This window comes from Galleria mellonella, unplaced genomic scaffold (genome assembly GCF_026898425.1).
Source record: "Galleria mellonella isolate WM207_F2 unplaced genomic scaffold, CSIRO_AGI_GalMel_v1 utg172, whole genome shotgun sequence".
In the NCBI taxonomy this organism is placed as follows: Eukaryota; Metazoa; Arthropoda; class Insecta; order Lepidoptera; family Pyralidae; genus Galleria; species Galleria mellonella.
Window position 1 is genome coordinate 1,424,406 of NW_026442015.1, and position 19,349 is coordinate 1,443,754.

The 19,349-nt window shown below is 32.3% G+C and overlaps 3 protein-coding genes across 3 annotated transcripts in view; 1 reads left to right on the plus strand and 2 right to left on the minus strand.

Annotated features, from left to right (window-relative positions):
* LOC113523132 (scavenger receptor class B member 1) overlaps nucleotides 1-19,349 on the minus strand; it is a 99,477-nt gene that overhangs the window by 72,958 nt on the left and 7,170 nt on the right. The window lies entirely within an intron of this gene.
* On the minus strand, nucleotides 8,504-9,393 carry LOC113513219 (15-hydroxyprostaglandin dehydrogenase [NAD(+)]-like). Its single transcript, XM_026897209.3, has one exon. The coding sequence runs from the start codon at nucleotides 9,352-9,354 to the stop codon at nucleotides 8,608-8,610; it is 747 nt and encodes a 248-aa protein (XP_026753010.2). The 5' UTR covers nucleotides 9,355-9,393; the 3' UTR covers nucleotides 8,504-8,607.
* On the plus strand, nucleotides 11,547-14,092 carry LOC113513220 (15-hydroxyprostaglandin dehydrogenase [NAD(+)]-like). Its single transcript, XM_026897211.3, has one exon. It carries the CDS (start codon nucleotides 11,674-11,676, stop codon nucleotides 12,415-12,417), a length of 744 nt encoding a protein of 247 aa, XP_026753012.1. The 5' UTR covers nucleotides 11,547-11,673; the 3' UTR covers nucleotides 12,418-14,092.

The following is a 19,349-nucleotide window of genomic DNA, read 5'->3' on the forward strand; positions in this document are numbered from 1 at the left end:
GTCGAGAAAATACTTAATTGAAGTAAATGTGCCGAATTTGTTTTTGACACGTCATTCGCAAAATTGCAATAACTACTTGTCGAAACATCACCTAGAATAAATCTACTAATTCATTACGATAATCGTCTTATGCTAATTAAGAGAAGTCGACTAAATATTTTGAAATTATTATTGTATTTTTCATCAATGTTCAATCTTTATCAGTTAATTTATTTATTACAATTCCCACCAGTATTTCTGTACACAGATCAAATTAATATTGATTTAAGTTGTTGTTTTAATACTTCAAAAGTTCTGGCTTCCTTTATAAGTGTTATTAGTAAATATGCTAGCGGGGAACCAATGAGGGATGATAGGTCAGAATGAAAACAGATCAGGTGGGCCCATCGTGACGAAGTCATCACTACCAACATTAATTTCATTTCAGTCATTAACTGTCCACTGCTGAATATAAACCTTCCCCATAAGGCGAGTTTTACCAGTATATGCCTCGCTCGGCAGGCGGGTTAGCAAACGCAGATAGGTTTTTACCCTTAAGTTCCTTTACTTTTACCGTTTCCGTTATCAGTAAGTATAAACATTAATACACACGACTATTATCCCTGATAGAGAATCAGGTAGTCAGAGATATTCATCGATTAATTAAAATTTTAATTAAGTTTGTAATATAGATACATTATTCTCTAAATATTTATGTTTATTAATATATGCACAATTTCCTGAAAAAAAAAATAAACAAGCTACTTAAGTATATACCCAATACGTACACACGCAAATGTTTACCATTTTTTTCAACAGTTGGGTAAAATTTTGAAAAGATAAAAGTTATAAAAAAGAAAAGAAAAAACTACGTTTTCTTGTAAGCTTTAAATTCCTACTATACTATAATAATAAATGACAAGCCGATAGTTTTGTTTACAAATTACAATACAGCAAACTAGTTGCTGCAAAATTACTTCTTCTATAGCACTGCGCTCTTATCGTAATCTGTAGTTTACTTACGTAAAAAGACATTAGGCGCTTTATTTATGCAAATTTTGCACTAAATTACTTTTAATATAACTAGTACATATCATGAATTTGCATAAGTTGTTTTGTAATGAGCACAATAAAATTCAACACTTATTTAAACATTAATAATATTAATATGTGAAAGTTTATTTGTTGTTCTTTTTTTTACCTCTTTGCACCTTAACGGCTCAACCAATCGTCATTAAATTTGGCATATACGTACTATTTGAAATGGAAACATTGTTACTTTTATCCTGATGACGCCGCTGAAGGCTCGGTTAAAAACTAATCTAGATGTTTACATAAAGAGTAGTCCTGATTGACTGACAACAGATCGAATGATCTATCAACGCCTAATTTGAACCGCGAAGACTAGAAATTTAAAATTTTAATTAAATATTAGGTTTGTATTGCAGTTATGGTCTGATTTTTTATATACAGCTTAGAATGACAAACAAGCTGACGGCCCACCTGATGGAAAGTGGTAATCGTCGCCTATAGACATAAACAGTACCGTGTACATAACCGAGTATGCTGTTTCGCCCATGCGTTGTCATTCCTAAAGGATAAAGTGTGTGCCTCTGTATCTTATAAATTCGCTGCCATATCTCATATTCTCAGTCTCCATTACTAACAAACCCTTCCCCCTCCCCCCCAAATCCTTTATATTGATTTTATTTAATAATTATTCGAATATATGTTACATAATGGGGCTATAAGGTTGGACGGTTACAATTTTGAATAAGAATTTAACCTCTTAATATTACATATTTCAGTATTATTTATTAATATTAAAGAATATTTTTGCCATTTGTGATTTAATTAATAATAGTTAAAACGAGTAACATACCTACATATAAAAAAATATACAGTCAAATTGATACTTTTTGAAGTCGATTGAAAACCAATTCATCATATTTAGAAAGTGCAACGGAAATGGGAGATGTTGCAATATTGTTACTAAAGTTATCGGGCAATAGAATGGTAATTATTATTGTAGGCCACTTCCTCCGCATGAGGATTTCAGGATCCCGGCTTCCGAATTTGGTAATGCCCCAATAGACGCGTAAATTCATGTTGAAACAAAGTAACTAATACAGTTTATTCCCATTGATGATAGTTGTTAATGATTAGGAAATCGTGAATAGTAGATTAGTTTTTTTTTTTTTTTATTTAATTTCGTTTCCGTTATACAGAATACATGTGATTGCCTTTGAGTGTTGATTATTATTAATAGAGGTACCTTCCCTATGAAAAATAAAATGAAATAAAAAAATCTAACGTTTTTTACGACACAGAGGGCAGACGAGCATGCGGCTCACTTGGTGATAAGTGATTATCGCCGTCCATAATTAAGTAACGTGATATTGATTTCCGTAAAATAACACCTACTTCGTCTCACGAGAACGGATGAGTTATGCTAGTCTCTTACCGGCTAAAATCTGATGGGCGATCGTCCTTATTGCTGATGGAGTAGTGGTATCTGATGGTAACGCGCCTAAATCAACCCCAATCAGCATTCATTTTACTTTAGATATCTTTTTAGGAAGATAGTTAGTAGTATAACTAACTAAAGGCATCTGAGTAAGACTTCAGCAACTAACACCTACATACTAAGCAACATGGCAACAGACCTTTGTTTTCTCACTCACTGGATGGCTGGCCTATAATATTTCATTGAATATAAACTCAATGAATGTAATTTTCCCACCTCCAACTTAGTAATTTGATATAGTAATTAAAATGAAATTTAAAGTTTAACGTTTGATTTATCGGGTTTTACCTTTTCCATTATTTCTTAGACCTTTTGTTCCTATAAAAACTAAGGTAGACAAAGTGAGAGAGCGTAAATCGTATCATGCACACATCCATCAGGCGATTTATATACTTGTTTACTAACTTCAATTCGTTATACAAATAAAAAATATAATATTAAGTAAGAAAAAAATAATGAATTAAATCGTAACAGAATACTAATTTAAAAATCAATTAAATATAAAACTTCATATCATTCCCGCTGGCCAGTATGGTAGCAATAGGCAAATCTTCTTATAAGCAAGATCCGTACGCAATAGTGGAACGTGTGGATATGATGGTATATGATGACATCATACCTAGAAGCTTTTCTATTAGTTCATAAAAATAAGCTTTTCTATTTTCATTTAACTTTTACTTTTTATACAACTTACAATAACATACAAGTGGATAGCTCATTTAATGAAATGTGATGAGCAGAAATCGTGCTAACCATACCTGGAAGCTCCTCTATTTTTTATTTAACTTTTTTTTTGTACAACTTACAATGATAAACAAGTGGATTAGAATCGGTCTACTTGATGAAAAATGGTAACTGTCGCTTTTAGTCATGAACAGCACCATGTCACAGAATGTACTGTAATGTCCATATTAACTCTTATGCGCTTCCATTACAGAAGACTATGATTATGGAGTGAAATATAGGGAGGCATACTGCCTCCGCACCCTGTAATTTCACTGCATATTATTGATGGCTCGGCGTCATGGCTCACCACTCTGCCTTATTGGCATTCAGCTGGCGCTGTGCAATATAGGTAATTGAATTTAAACAGTCCGTTTCTGAAGTGGCACGGCCATATAGCTCCGTGACAGATTTACGGAAAATATTAAGGGTTCCGTGAACTTAAATTAATTTACTCTTAGATGATGCTTTTATTATTGAATAAAAAATGACGTCTTGTTAAATTTTCACATGTTACAATGTTATCTAGAGTGTACCTTAGTTTGAAATTTAAAAGCTGGAACTGAATCTATCTATTATAAAAATGCAACGCTTATAATTTTGTTATATCTATTCATAGTGTTTATTAGACCTTATAAGACAGATAAATTGTGGTATATTCACTTTTTGGAATATTTTATACGAAGGTCCAAAACGATGCCTCCGACACAAATAAATGTAAATTTAGAGACAACTGCAAAGAGAAATAACCTTATAAAAATTAAATTTTTCATAAGTATTACCTATGAACCTATTTTAACCTAACCTATGAAAAATTTTGGTAACAATTTATGAAAAACCATCCTACGCACTAATAGAATTATATGTAATTAAAATCGATATATTTATAAAATCGCTCATTCAAATAATAATAAAATGAAGTTTTCCGCGGATTCCTAATAAAGTAGACCAATGGTGCGAGCACGTTTGAATATGGAACAGAGGCATTGAAGCAAGACGGTGCGCGCGCGCAGTGTATTCGTAAACGCTTTTCGTTTTCACATGTTATAGTTACATTACTAAGTTTGGAAATTTTGGTTAGCCGCGTACTAGTATGAAACTTTCTGATCTGAGCATCATAATGATCGGAGAGCCAGTTTGCGTAGTTATATTTTGTCCAATTGAACTTAATAAAATGATAACCAAGTTTAGTTGAAATTATTTATTTTTATTTATTTATTTATTCATTAGTACAAATATGTGTACATGGCAGACTTAATGCTAAAAGCGTTCTCTCCCAGTCAACCATAGGGAAGTGTCAGAATACTCGAATGCGGTACTACTAATTATTGATATACATAAATACTAAAATTACACAAATATATTTACACATATATGATATATACTATATTATATACGAAATTGAGAATAATATAAAGCACTTATCATTATAATTATCATTGCAGAATCACTATATATTGTATTGAATTTGTAAAAACTCGAAGCCTTAATCGAAACATACAATAAATGTAATGTGTGAAACAATGTGAAAACTATATTAATTCATACATCGATCCGTCCATATGCTTTAAATTCGTTATTCCATCTAAGCATCTTTACAGTCTTTAAAGAAAAAAGGCGTAACATAAAATGTTTGTGTAAGAACAATATTTTGCAAAAATAAACGACTACCATGAATAGTTTACGTAATAACAAACAAGTTGTAATTTGCTGTCCAAATTTCAGTTTAAGATGTTGGTAATTGGTCGTTAGCAATTGTGCAATTCTTCTAATGAACTGTCAGATGATAATTTGACTAGGCACTTTAGATTTGACTTTTGTAATTTACTCGGGCACTATTTCTACAGTGAAGCTAACGACGCATGCGTTATGTTTCGGTTTGAAGATGTTGATCTTTTATAATGATAGTTGCCATTTTCCATCGTTGACCCGCACGCACCATCTTTTATAGTAGCAGATATCTACTTCATTCATTACCATCATTCATCTTAATTTATATCAATTATATGGTATGTAGATAGATATATAATTTATTTGCATCACTTACACATACAAATAACATCAAACATAGATAAGATACTAAAAAAAATATACAAAAATCAAAAGGAAATTATATAAAAGATGTAACATAATTTTTCGTGAGTGTGCTGTGTACCTATAAAAATAAATGTATAAAAAAAATAAATGACATCGCAGTAAAAACATTTAACACCTGAATATTATTGTTTTTTTTTTACTATATTCAGGGCAATTTCTTTCTGTGAACAATCAGGTTATGGAATAAACTGCCGACGTTCTGTCTAAAGAAGAGGCTATAGCATGAGGTTTTCAAATCGGAAAACGAAAATTAAAAGGCAAAACCGAAAACATGAAATTGAAAACTCAGTCTCTCAGGAACTATGCTAAACAACAAGTAAAGCCATTAGTATTCAGTTATCATAACACCAAATCACTAAGACTGCAATAAAGCACTAATTGGTATCGCGTATAACCTTAATTTTAACATAAATAGTCAACAAAAGCGTGTGATGTGAACCAGACGGTTACACAACCATCTCGAGTCTATTGTTTTCTTACTTTTGTGTTCCCACAACTATACAAATGTCTGAAAACTAGTCTAACATAAGAATTTTGACTAAAACAGTGGCATAAACTGAATGGGAAAAAATTCGCATCATTCTCTGTATTTTGAGAATGGAATAAATCGACAGTTCATCTAATAGCAAATGACATAGTACTCGTAACTGGCATCAAGATAATATATACTGTGCTGTTGATTATATTATGGCACTTTTAAAGGCAGAAGCACTATAGAGAGGATCAGCAATGTATATCCTTAATCTGTCAAACGAAGCAAAATATACTCTCTAATATTTAATTTCAATACTTTAATCACGTACTTAATACCTAATTACATTTACACTTCAATTTATTACACATCATATTTTTACAACAACTTATTCCTAGTTATAAAACTGTTATATTTACAGATTAATGAAATCTGATTGTTACAAGAAATTTTATCTGTCTTAATTTCGAGACTCGCTGTTAGAGAACTTTTTTATCGAAGCCTAGATTGGAATTTTCCTACGAAAACAAACACATAAAAATCTATTGACATATACCATAACCATAATAATAAATTAACGTCGTACTGCACGGGATGGGTTTCTTGACCTAGAAGGAGGATCTTAGCCTACTGTTATACCACACTGGCTGAATAGTTCGGCATAAGGTTGTACTTCAAATTTTCATTATCTTACAGTATTCTCCTTAGTGTATTATATTTTAATTACTTAGTCAATTATTATATTATTAGTTAGATCAAATGAAGACAATGAAATAATGTTATGTTTTGTCATCACTACGTACTACTGTTTCAAACATTCCTAGCATTTGCCCCAGATTGGATAATTTATTTTTCCTCTATATTTTTTCACTACTGTAGTATTGTAGCAATCTATTTTAAAAATATTGTTAATAAAAGCTTCTTTTGGTGTGACATAACTAGTCTGATAGGAGGGAAAGGGATTGTTAGTAATAGATACTGAGAATCCCATTGCTAGCAATATACCCAACCAGGTCGATCTCCTCGCGGTTCCCCATGGAAACTATCATGGTTAATTCCTGATGAATTCATTATGATAGGCTAACGTATCCCGTTAGCGCAGGTGGGATTACCATTCCATTTTCACCCAATAAAAAAAAAAACAAAAACTAACTAGTCAGTTAAATGTTACTGTATACAGAAGATGTCTATTGACACTTCCAACATTTATTTCCCGATTTTAAATATAATTTTTAGTTCAAGATCATTATATCTTCTAAGTCGGATGAATTGCACTCTTCATATGCCACCAAGTTGTGTTGCTAGTTTAGTTACGTACTCCAATAACTTTTCACGGTATCTTTTACTGAAAGAAATGGATCTAAAAATCAACACTATAAATCAGGAAGTCTCCTAGAATTGATTTTTCAGATCCATACGTATGTATTTGTTACTAATGAAGTATGAAGTCCAATTTTCACGGTACATTATTTTCAGCGTAAACCATGAAAATCAATTTTGGATCAATTGATTACAAATAAAATTTCAAAACATTAAATTTATCTTTCTATATAAACCGTGTGGTCCCAAGATAGAATGGGCCACCCCTTCCTTTCCCGTTGGTGCCGTAAGAGCCGATTAAGGGGATTTAATTATAGAGGGATAGGCAGCAGCGTCCCTGTTAAACATCACCAAAGTCTAACTGCGGTTACCAACCCGCCTGCCAAACGTGGTAACTGCTGGAACTCAGTGGTTGAGGGATGGGCAGAAGCGTCCCACTTAAAACATCATCTAAATCTAACTGCGGTTGTCAACCTGCCTGCCAAGCGTGGCAACTGCTGGTCCTCCTCCAAGACGTATGTTCAGCAATGAACAGTTAATGGCTGATATGATATGATGATACATCTTCCGTTAAAGAATATGACGACAGTAATACCTATATCGAAATTAGTCGTGTGAAAAAGTAGCTAAGCGGAGAAACAGAAACGCGGAATGTGATTTTATTACTACGAGTACTTTTTTTTTTTTGATGGGTGAAAATGAAATGGTAACCCCGCCTGCGCTAACGGAATACGCTGGCGGAGCACCAGTGAAGGGTGATAGATGAGAATGAAAACAGGCCAGTTAGCCCATCATGATGAATTCATCAGGAATTAACCATGATAGTTTCCAGGGGGAACCGCGAGGAGGTGGACCTGGTTGGGTATATTGCTAGCAATGGGATTCTCAGTCTCCATTACTAACAACCCCTTTCCCCCCAACTACGAGTACTTGAAGATTGCATTGATAATTATGAGCAATTTATATTTACACTATTGATATTTATTTATATTCTTCAATTAGATAGATGGATAAATAGATATGTAATTTATTTGCATTACTTACAGTACACAAACAACAACAGACATACACAGTAAAAAGAGATAAATGGATGCATAGCATATACAAAAAAAAGCAAAATATAAAAAACAAGTAATAATTTTTTTTTTCATGGTTATGCCATAGTAACACAAAATAGTCACAACTCACTTTATTGCTTAGCCCTTAAAAGAGGAAAACACCTATATTACATATATATATATATATATATATATATATATATATATATATATATATATATATATATATATATATATATATATATATAATAATTATGTATGTATATTTTAACGATAAACTAGACTTTTTGACGGATGCTATACTCTCCGAATTCTCAAATGATGGGCTTTCTAACGAGCAATATTTAATTTTTATTTGTATAAATTGTACAGTTCAATAAATATGTTCTAGTGAGATATATTTATATCTCCAACATCGCATCTCTATCTCATCACACTTCCTCGATAGCGCGGTCGCCTTCTATACACCAGGCGGTTCCACTGTCAGCACGCTCGAACACCTCTACAGCAGCTCGGCCTACCGCACTAGGGTCCTGCCAGACAACCGTTTTCAAAAACTTATCATACTCTTGTTGCACTTGTTCCTGTTCAGCTGTAGCAGTAACTATTTTTGTTCGTGTGTATCCCGGACAGATGGCGACAACACGTACACCCGATTTGGCGTAATGATACTCTAGTCCGAGAGTTTTCGTGAATCCTAGGACGGCAAATTTGGACGCCCTATAAACAGCACAGAAAGGATCAATCCGATAACTGTAAATAGACCCCGTGTTTAATATTGTACCCCCGATTCCACCTTTGTCCTTTCTCATATGCTCCCAAAACTTCAGGGTCCACTCAATGACAGCTGTCGCGTTGACTGCCATGCATTTCTTGGGGTTGTCCTCGCAAAATACTCCAGCATTATTGACCAAAATATCCACTGTTTTATATCTATCGAAGATGAGTTTAGAGACTGCTTCCAAGTCTGTGGTAATGTCGCATTTAATAAAAACAGCTTTGTTCTCACCGTACGCCGAGTTAAGGGTATTTACTATTTCTGCACCAACTTTTTCATTGACATCGAGCAAGATTACTTGTTTAACACCTTTATTGAGGAATGCTTTAGTTATCTCAAGCCCTATCCCTTGTACTCCTCCGGTGATCACCGCTAACTTATTGTTCAGATTTCGTGCCATATTCACTCTTGTACTGCTCAAAACTTATTGTACAGATTGAAATATCTTATTTATGAAATTATCTTTATAAGGTTCCGTTAATAAAACTTTAGTTATCGTAGTATACAAACATAAAGGGTTCCGTAATTTTATAATAGTAGATTTTGTTTGAAATAACACGCACATAATTATTATCATATCATTCGTTAATTATTAACTGTTAACATAGGCCTCCTTCGACTATGGTGACATAGAGGAACAGTCAGCAGCCTCCTACATGCACTCCTCCATATAATCAGGTGAACCTATTTTACATGTACGGGGTCTCTACTTGAAATAATTTCTTTGTCAGTTATCAGTTTTGGAGAAATGTAGCGCCCTATTGTTACTTCAGCTTACTTTTGATTCAGGCTTGTTAATATTAATTTATAAAATTAACTTACTCGTATTTATTCTCGACTTAAATAATATTTTTTTTTAGACTCATTGTAAACAAATGTCTTAAACCAATAATATTAACTAGTTTTAACAATTGTGTAATATAATCGATTTTAGTACATTTGCACTATATAAAACAGTACATGCTTATTATTCTTTACTGACTCATATCCAAACCACATACCTGTTTGCGACGACGTAAATTTCACTTTTTTGTTATTTTTAATCCAATTTAAGCTTTTATTATTATGCTGTAAAGAATAAATAAATTAAAATAGTTTATAAAAAATACCTAAATTATTATTAACAAATTAAATGCCCTACTAATTCTCTGTAACGGAAAATATCGATAACAAACCAAATTAAGAGTGACAGCGGTATGCTAATACTAAATAGAGGTATGCGAAATGTAAACATGTTGATTGTTATGTTCACCAAAACGACAAAAGTAGACAAAAAGCATCTGATTACCCCATTAGGGATAATAGTCGTAAGCACATTTATTATTTAAATGTAAATTAATTCAGAGATGGAACCCTAAAAATAACAACACTAATTCAAGATAAGTGTCAAAGTTATCAGTGCAGATAACCTACCGGTAACATCGCGTGTTTTCGTCAGTATTAAAATTTATTATCAATATTAAAAATTCTTACGTCGATTGATTTTCTTACTGTTTCTTTATTTTACTTCTTGTTAGGATAAAAAATTTTGAGAAAACCATTCTCGTAAGTACTTGCTTCCTATAGACGTATAAGGAACCGCTGTGATACATATTTGTAGATGTAAAATATTTGGCTGTATGATAAATAAAACAGTCAACTGTCAAATTGACTATCAAAATTAACAAAGATGCCCATGAGTGGCCTAGAATGAACACGCCATACATTAGAGAGTTCAAACGGTATCATATAATTCGCTCGACTGATTATAATAAAAGATACACCGGTTTTAAGGTAGGGAATTAGTTCATCATGCCTCAACGGATTGAACATACGAATACGAGTATGGTACATTTCACAGACAAACAAATATCAATTCTATGAATGATTGATTTGGGTATTTTTTAGTTACTAAAATATTAATGGATAAACATTTGGTATATACCTGAAAATAAAAGATTTATTATTATTATTTATTTTTATTTATTATTCAACGTATAGTTGGCTTTATTGCTACGAGTACGGGTTGGATGCCAAGTATCTCGTAGAATTTACAGATAATTAATTTTGATTACATGTTAAGAACGTCTGAACAATAGAATAAGTGTTTAGTATAATTGATTTTTGTAGTTCAATGGATATTGTAGCACGGAAGGTCAAGAGTTCTGAGTGATAAGTGTAGCTGATTTGGGATTATTCCTGTAGTAGATAGTACTATTAGGACTATGGTTGCGGATTGTCGGCGCCACATGCGGGTTATTTCGCATCATTATAGTCATTTGTAATATCATCATTTATAATAATAATAATATAATAATTGTAATGTCCTTACTAATATTATAAATGTGAAAGTGAGTTTGTTTATTACCTCTTGACATCTTACCAATCACTATCAAATTTTGAATACGAGTATTGTATTATATATGGGATGAAGAAAGGTATAGAATACCTTTTATCGCGATCAATGAACAGATCTCGATCACGCGGACGAAGTCACAGATAAAAGCTAATTTGTAATATATCTGAAAACAAAATTAGAATTAAAATCAGTGATTAAACAGTATATCATGTCAGATAAAAAATATCAATCATATTTAATGTGCGATATGATTTCTTCAGGGTAATTAAGCATCAGTTGGTGTTATTGGATACAAATAGAAGTACAAGTATTACATATGGTATAAGTAATTTATACAGTAACACAAATTTAATTAAAATAAATCCTATTTTATACCTAGCAATGTCTCGGGATTTAAGTAATAAGACAGCGGTGATCACAGGAGGAGCACAAGGAATAGGGCTCGCGATTGCTACATCATTCCTTAAGAAAGGTGCTAAGATAGTGATCCTACTTGATCTTGAAGAAAAAACTGGAGTCGAAGCAGCCAACACCCTCAACTCCGAGTATGGCGAGAATAAAGCGGTGTTCATCAAATGCGATGTCACTGCAGATTTGGAAGCAGTTTCGAAGCTCATCTTCGATACATATAAAACAGTAGATATTTTGGTGAATAACGCTGGAGTGGTTTGCGAGCATGACCCCAGGAAATGCATTGCCGTCAACACGACAGCTGTCATAGAGTGGACCTTGAAGTTTTGGGAGCACATGAGGAAAGATAAAGGTGGAATTGGAGGTACAATTTTGAATACGGCGTCAATTTACAGTTACAGAATAGATCCCTTCTGTCCCATTTATAAAGCATCCAAATTTGCTGTTCTGGGATTCACTAAGAGTCTCGGGCTTGATTATCATTACGACAAAACCGGTATACGCATTGTGGCCATTTGTCCTGGATTCACAATGACAAAAATAGTTACCGCTAAAGGTAAAGATGAGCAATTGCAACGAGACTTTGAAGCGTTCGTGAGAACAAATATTTGGCAAAACGCTGATGTGGTGGGTCTAGCGGCAGTGCAGGTGTTTGAATCCGCTGATAGTGGTACTGCGTGGGCAGTAGAAGGTGGCGTTTTGGAGAAAGTGTGATAAGTATTTGTTATTGATTAATTGTGTGTATTTTTTTTATCTTCAAACATTTTTCTTACACTTGTATATTTAAACTTGTATATTTTAGTTATTTCCATAGCATAATGTCTTACGGCATACTGCTGTGGGGTAAAGCAGCCGATATAAATACTATATTTGTTTTACAAAAGAGAGCCATACGTTCTATTTATGGTATGGGTTCAAGAGAGTCATTACGTCAGTGCTTTAAAGACTCAAATATCCTCACAGTTACTTCATAATACATTTATGAAAATATTATGTATACACGGAAGAACTTAGAGAGTTTTAAAAAACTCAAAGACTGTACAAGTAGAAACTTACGCAATATAAATAAGCTTATTTTACCTAAATGCCGTCTGCACAAAATAAGTAATTCATTCTATGGTAATTGCATAAGATTTTATAAAAAACTGCCGGAATCTGCATTAAATCTGACAGAGAGGCAATTCAAATCTTATATTAAACAATTTTTATGTAAGAAAGCCTATTACAGGATAGACGAATTCATAGATGACAACATATCAAGTAAATAATTAGTTTATTAGCATACAACGTTATAATTTTATTTTCTCATTGCTTTCTTGATTTAATTGATTAATTTTAGAAATATGAAATCGTAGCGGTTTTTTGTATTAATTGCCGCATGCATTCTTATGTAAAATGTGAATACTATAACTATCAGATGGCAATTGTGAGTAGCTTTGACGTGGTCTAGTGTTTTGAGTAGTCATGCTCACTAAAATGTCCAGACTTGTGGCGGCGTGGTGGGCCGGGTCATTGGGCTCCCTAAAATATGGTCGAGCGCAGTGATGGCTGGCTCATCCGTCATACTCGTGAACGGGTGCTGCTTGTAGGGACTGGTCTGCTCTAAACTATGACTGATTTCCTCTTATTAATTGTTTAACCAGTTGGTTATGTATTCAATATTTTTTCTTTTTGAGTATTTAATTGAATTAGTGCTAATTGGTGGTTTGTATTCACACAATTAAACTTAAAAATGTAAAGTAATAATAAAATTATTTAAAAGAGCAACACGCAAGTTTCTTCTCGTTCTTCTTGTGATGAGACAGCTTTCCGAACGAGCGGTAGATTAAAAAAAATGTAATGACTTTTCAAAAGTGCTTCAATGTAAGTTTATTTGAATAAATGATTTCTATTCTATTCTATTCTATTCTATTCTTAAAAGGTGTTAAAATTTTATTATCTCTTACAATAAATTTATATCTATTTATCTGCATGCTAGTTACATTACGTACCCTAAGCACAGAGAACCAACTGTCATAGGCTTTTCAATACAAATATTGAATCTTCAGTTGGGTACCGGAAGTAGCATACGATGAAAATAAATAAAAATGTGGTTTAGTTGAATTGAATATGTACTTGTAGATTAATGTATAATAGTTTAAAAAAAATAATATTCTGATATATTTTTTTTTACAGTTAGTAATGATTATAAATAATTGAATAATTAGATTTAACTAATCAATCGTAGGGAATTTGAATATTTGTCCGTATATATTACATACAATCCTTTGTCCATTTCTCATAGCAATTTCCATAAATCTAGGCGACCATATTTTATTTAGTCATAAGGCGGCCCGTATGAATTTTTTTTTACTTTATAATATCAAAAATAAATCTATATGGACTAGGACCGGTGGATTTATTGACCGTTACCGCTGCACAAGTTCCGCTTACGTAACCGCGCTACTTTCCAATGCGCGTGTATCTGACACAGTGCCTTCCTCTCGCTGTTACAATGCTATTGTAAATAATTAGCCCACTCTGAAGTTTCACTGTTGTGAGATAATTTTACAATAATTCCAACATTATATATTACTGGCTGTATCTCCTTGTGACTTAGCCAGCTTAATTTTTAGTCTATGATTGAGTAAACAAATAACACTCTTTGCCATATCTGTCTAGTGATAGATAGATAATGTACCTATTTTTAAATGCATCATGATTTAAGTATTCATGTTACTCGACTCGCTGAATCTATAAATCCGATTGGAACATTTTTAAACAATTAATAAGTGCGATAGTGATAAAGAATAATGATTTATTTATATATCAATAGATAGTAATTTACCTATCAAAATGTTCACTGAAAAACACGAATCAAATTATGAGACACAACAATTGCTTCAAAATAAATTTCGAAACAGCTGCTCGTATGTCCAAAATTGTTTTAGCCAATTTGAGGCATTGTGTGAACAGAATAACCATTGTCCTTGCTTAGCTCATTAAACTATAAACAAGGGTATTATCATAAATCAATCTTGGACGACAACCACATTTGTGAGCTGAATAGGTATTTTGATTTAGCATCCATTATATGACTGCAATTTTATAAATACTTATAGATAAACTTATTGCTTTGTCTTCGTAAATCAGTAAGTATATAAAGTATCCTGTGTTCTAAGTTAGTATATAACCTACCTATGTACCAAATTTCATTCAAACCCTTTCAGTAATTTTTGAGTGATCGATCCATCCACACTTACAAACTTGCGGATCTATAATATTAATAAAATGATGAAAACAGTAAACTACAAACTGACGGTTTATAACAATAAGTGGTAACTGATAAAAGACACCGTCATCACAGAATACGCTATGCAACCCATCACAGCACCCTCAACCGTTACCACTCATACAGATTAAAGTGTTCTTACAAAATATACTTCGCATATAGGTCTATACAACATTTAATATTAAAAGATTCTATTATTTGGGCTTTACTTTATAATCAGTTAAATTTAATAAAAATATCTATCCAAAAATTCTAAATACATATCTACTTATTACATGGCTGCTCAAAAAAGGAGTATAATATTTTGAGAGTTCATGTATATATGTGTTTATTTATTCCATCATAACTTTTAAATGGCTGATCAGTTCCTGAGGGCACTTGATATTTTTAAAACAGTTCGCTTTTTGGTAAGGCAGTCGTGTTATTTTTTTTTTTTATTTTCTACACAAAATGTTTCTATCTCCAATATTCATCTTCTATTGGAGATAATAGAGAATCCTCAACAATGACCGAACATAGTATAAGACAGAAAGTGACGATGTTCATGAAAAAGAGAACAGTGAAAGCTGAGTTGTTTGGTACAATATAAAATAGACAGCGAAAGAAATCTAGATACATTTAAAAAAATACATGATATTCTTTTATCGCGTTCGCATGGCTAAAATGTATTTAATAATCGGGATAAACAGTAGCCTAAATCCTTCTCTATGCCATGTAGTACGTGTATACTAAATTTTATAGTAATTGGTTAACGGCTTAATAGACAAACTCACTTTTAAATTTATAATATGTCTAAGAATAGGTATAGGTACATATCTACTGTCTTACACTGTTCAAAATTTACATTGTATGACTTTGGTCATAGATTCGAATCCGATTCTTTTAACGGTCTCGACTGAGGATAATTAATATACTTGTATAAAAAATAGAGAATAAAATTTTTATATATTCTTCAGTAAATTATTTAAAAATGTTATTTATGTTTAACTTTTATGCGTAATTCCTCTTTGAAAGCAGCACCTATACAAATTTTAAACTGTTCATTTTGGCGAAATTATAATTTTTATATTATAAAAAATTGGGTCCCACAAAAATCCGACTGCAAATGTGACAAAACCCGTTATTTTGATTTAATAATTAAACTACTGAACTGATTTTAATAAAATTTCTATAGAACTAATCGGAAAGTATATCCTTTCAGATAAAAAAACAATTTCCAAACCGGTTTAGAACTAAAGGTGTTATAAGGTAACAAATATAAAAAAAAAAAAACATACAAACGAATTTAGAACTTTCTCCTTTTTGAAGTCAACTGTAGAAAGAGAGATATTTTGGACTATAAAGAGAAATATACTATATATTTGTATATAGAGAGAATAACTTATGTACCATGGCGCACATACAGATATGTAGCAATAAATAGATAGTACAAAAAAAAGTTGTCTTAAAAAATTAAAAAGAAATATATATAAAATGGACTTTAACAAGTGAGTTTTTGTATTCGATCGCCCGCAGCTCACATTTACGCCAAACAACATCCGTGTAGCGTATCACCTAAGTTATTCCGTTAACATACACATAGGCACATTAGTCTTTGTCTGTTAATTTGTTTAACAAAACCATTTGTTATCGCTGTACATTTTTGTCATTTTTGATTGTAATGAACGAATGAACGGTGAATAACATTTCATCGACATAATACAAAACGTGCGTGAACAAAATGGCAGTCGGAGATTGATGTCTAATATGGAAGGTTGTAAAACTTCTGGTAATAATTTTGGTAGTCAATCTTTAATTGTTGGTAGTCATACATGTACTAATGGTAGCGGATTTAAACAAAAAACTCAAATCATGTAACAAAATATACAGTCTGACTCATAACGTCCTCCTTTTTGAAGTCGGTTAAAAACTCTTAGCTCCTTCAAAATAACATTCAATAACTAAAGTACATATAAAATTCCTCTGTCCACAATAGTACCCACTTTGGTTTCACAAAGAAGTTATCCAAATACGTAGAACTAAGGTCAACCATCTTGGCAAATACCAACGTGACAATGCGCCACGCTCTGTGAATGTCAATTAATTAAATAATGATTCAATGACTTAGTCAGTCATGATTCATTTATTAGACACTTTCGAATAAAATTAGCTTATAAGAATCCTATAATATATTCACTCGAATCTAACGATGTTTCTTGTAATTCAAGTGACTATTTGTTAACTTTGAAAGTCAATAAAAAACAAAAAGTAATTTTCTAATTGCAAATTGATGTCAATATTCCTAAATTACTAGTACCGTATTCGAGTATTCTGATACTTCCCTATGGTTGACTGGGAGAGAATGCTTAAGCACTAAGGCCGCCATGTACACATATATGTACTAATGAATAAATAAATAAATGAATATCATATTTTAATAATTATTGTGCGACTGATAATAATAATTTTAGAAATAACACAATTGAGGAAGTTAATAACTTTTTTTATAACATCGAGAGTAAATGAGCATACAGCTCACTTGATGGTAAGTAATTACTACCACCCATCGGCACCCGCAACATCAAAGCAATTGCAGGTGTGTTGCCAGACTTTTATAAATATGTTCCTTTCTTGAAAGTTTCAATATTGTATCCATTCGAAAATACTGATGCTTGTAATTAGTTCTATAGTTTGTACTGTGTATAATGTTGGAAGAAAGAATATTGGGTAGAGAAAAGTGAAATAATGTGCTCCCTGTGTGTAAGTAAGTATGTGTGTAAGTGTGGTATGAGTAATATTATTTAAATAATTTAAAGGTAGTAAGTATTTTAAGTAAAAGTATTTAGTAAAGTTGTATTTTTATTATATTTCATTTTTTAATAGAGAATTGCCTCTCATCCTATTTAAAGGATATATATTAAGACAGTTTATTATATAGGGATAGAAAGAATCTATTTTTTTTTTTGATGGGTCTTTTTTTGACATTATTAAAATGGGGTGTGTGTGTGGCTTTTTTATAATACTATTTATAAAAATTTGTCGAACAGTTAAGACTGCACATGATCGATATGGTAACCCCGCCTGCGCTCAAGCTTAATTAATGGGATACGCTGATAATATTGCGGAGCACCAGCTTAATGAAGGCAATATATCTTAATTTTTTAAATTCTATATGACATTTAAAATAGATGAGAATGAAAACAGGCCTGTTAGCCCATCATGATGAATTCATCAGGAATTAACCATGATAGTTTCCAGGGGGAACCGCGGGGAGGTCGACCTGGTTGGGTATATTGCTAGCAATGGGATTCTCAGTCTCCATTACTAACAATCCCTTTCCCCCCGGGATAGAATGTTAGCTCGTGGTGGTTGTATGGTAATGAAGGATTTTGTTATTGCAAAGTTGATTGACACTTTGTCAAAGCTTGAGGAAAACATGATTCTGCAATGAAAGAACAAATGTACTTCCATTTGCACATTGTAAATGATTAATAACCAGTATAATGAATATAAGAATTTCTAATAATGAATTTCCGCGCTACTTATATTTAGTGCGTGTCTTACCGTTGTTCTATCTCATAGTTAGCTTATTCAATACCCGTGAAGCAGTAATGCACGCATTATGTTTCTGAAGAGATAGCCAGTGCAATCTCTGACACAAGAGGTACAACAAATGTTTTTTATGTACTACTTATTATAGCATAAAATTTAAACATGAACTGTGCCATAGACATTACGTATTACAGAATATACTCTCCAAGATATCAGCATTTCTATTTCTAGAGACTGAGGTGTTATTTGCCGTCCAAGCATATTCATTGCCAAACGTCATACTTAAAATTGCGCTGTAAAGCAGTTGTGTTTGCGTAGCTGTGTTCCAGTTTGAAGAGCGGGATATGACAATGCAATTATAGGGTACAAAGGCGTAACATCGTAATTCTCTAAATAGGCAACGTACCACACCTACAACCAGAGGTATCACTATACATGTCTGTAGGCGACCGTTACCACATTCTATCAGGTAGAATGTTTGCCATTCTATGTGTCATAAAAAATCTATCACTTGATAACTTGGAATACAAGTGAGATAGAGTGAATAATGCACTACATGCATTTTATACGATCATCTTTTCCATTAAATTAGTGTCATGGGCAACACAATAATTATTTTTCTGTGATGTCCTCCATGTTATTCATATCTAAGACAGATATATCCAATGATTATAACTTTGAGGCGAGCTGACAACGTATCCGCTATTAGCATTGTAATAACAAACAATTCACAACGTATTTGTGTATTTTTTTTTTATTAAATTTAAAACAATGAATTTTTACTGACTGCAAATGATATACCTGCAATACCAAAGGTGTACATAGCTTACTTTAGAACTTAGTT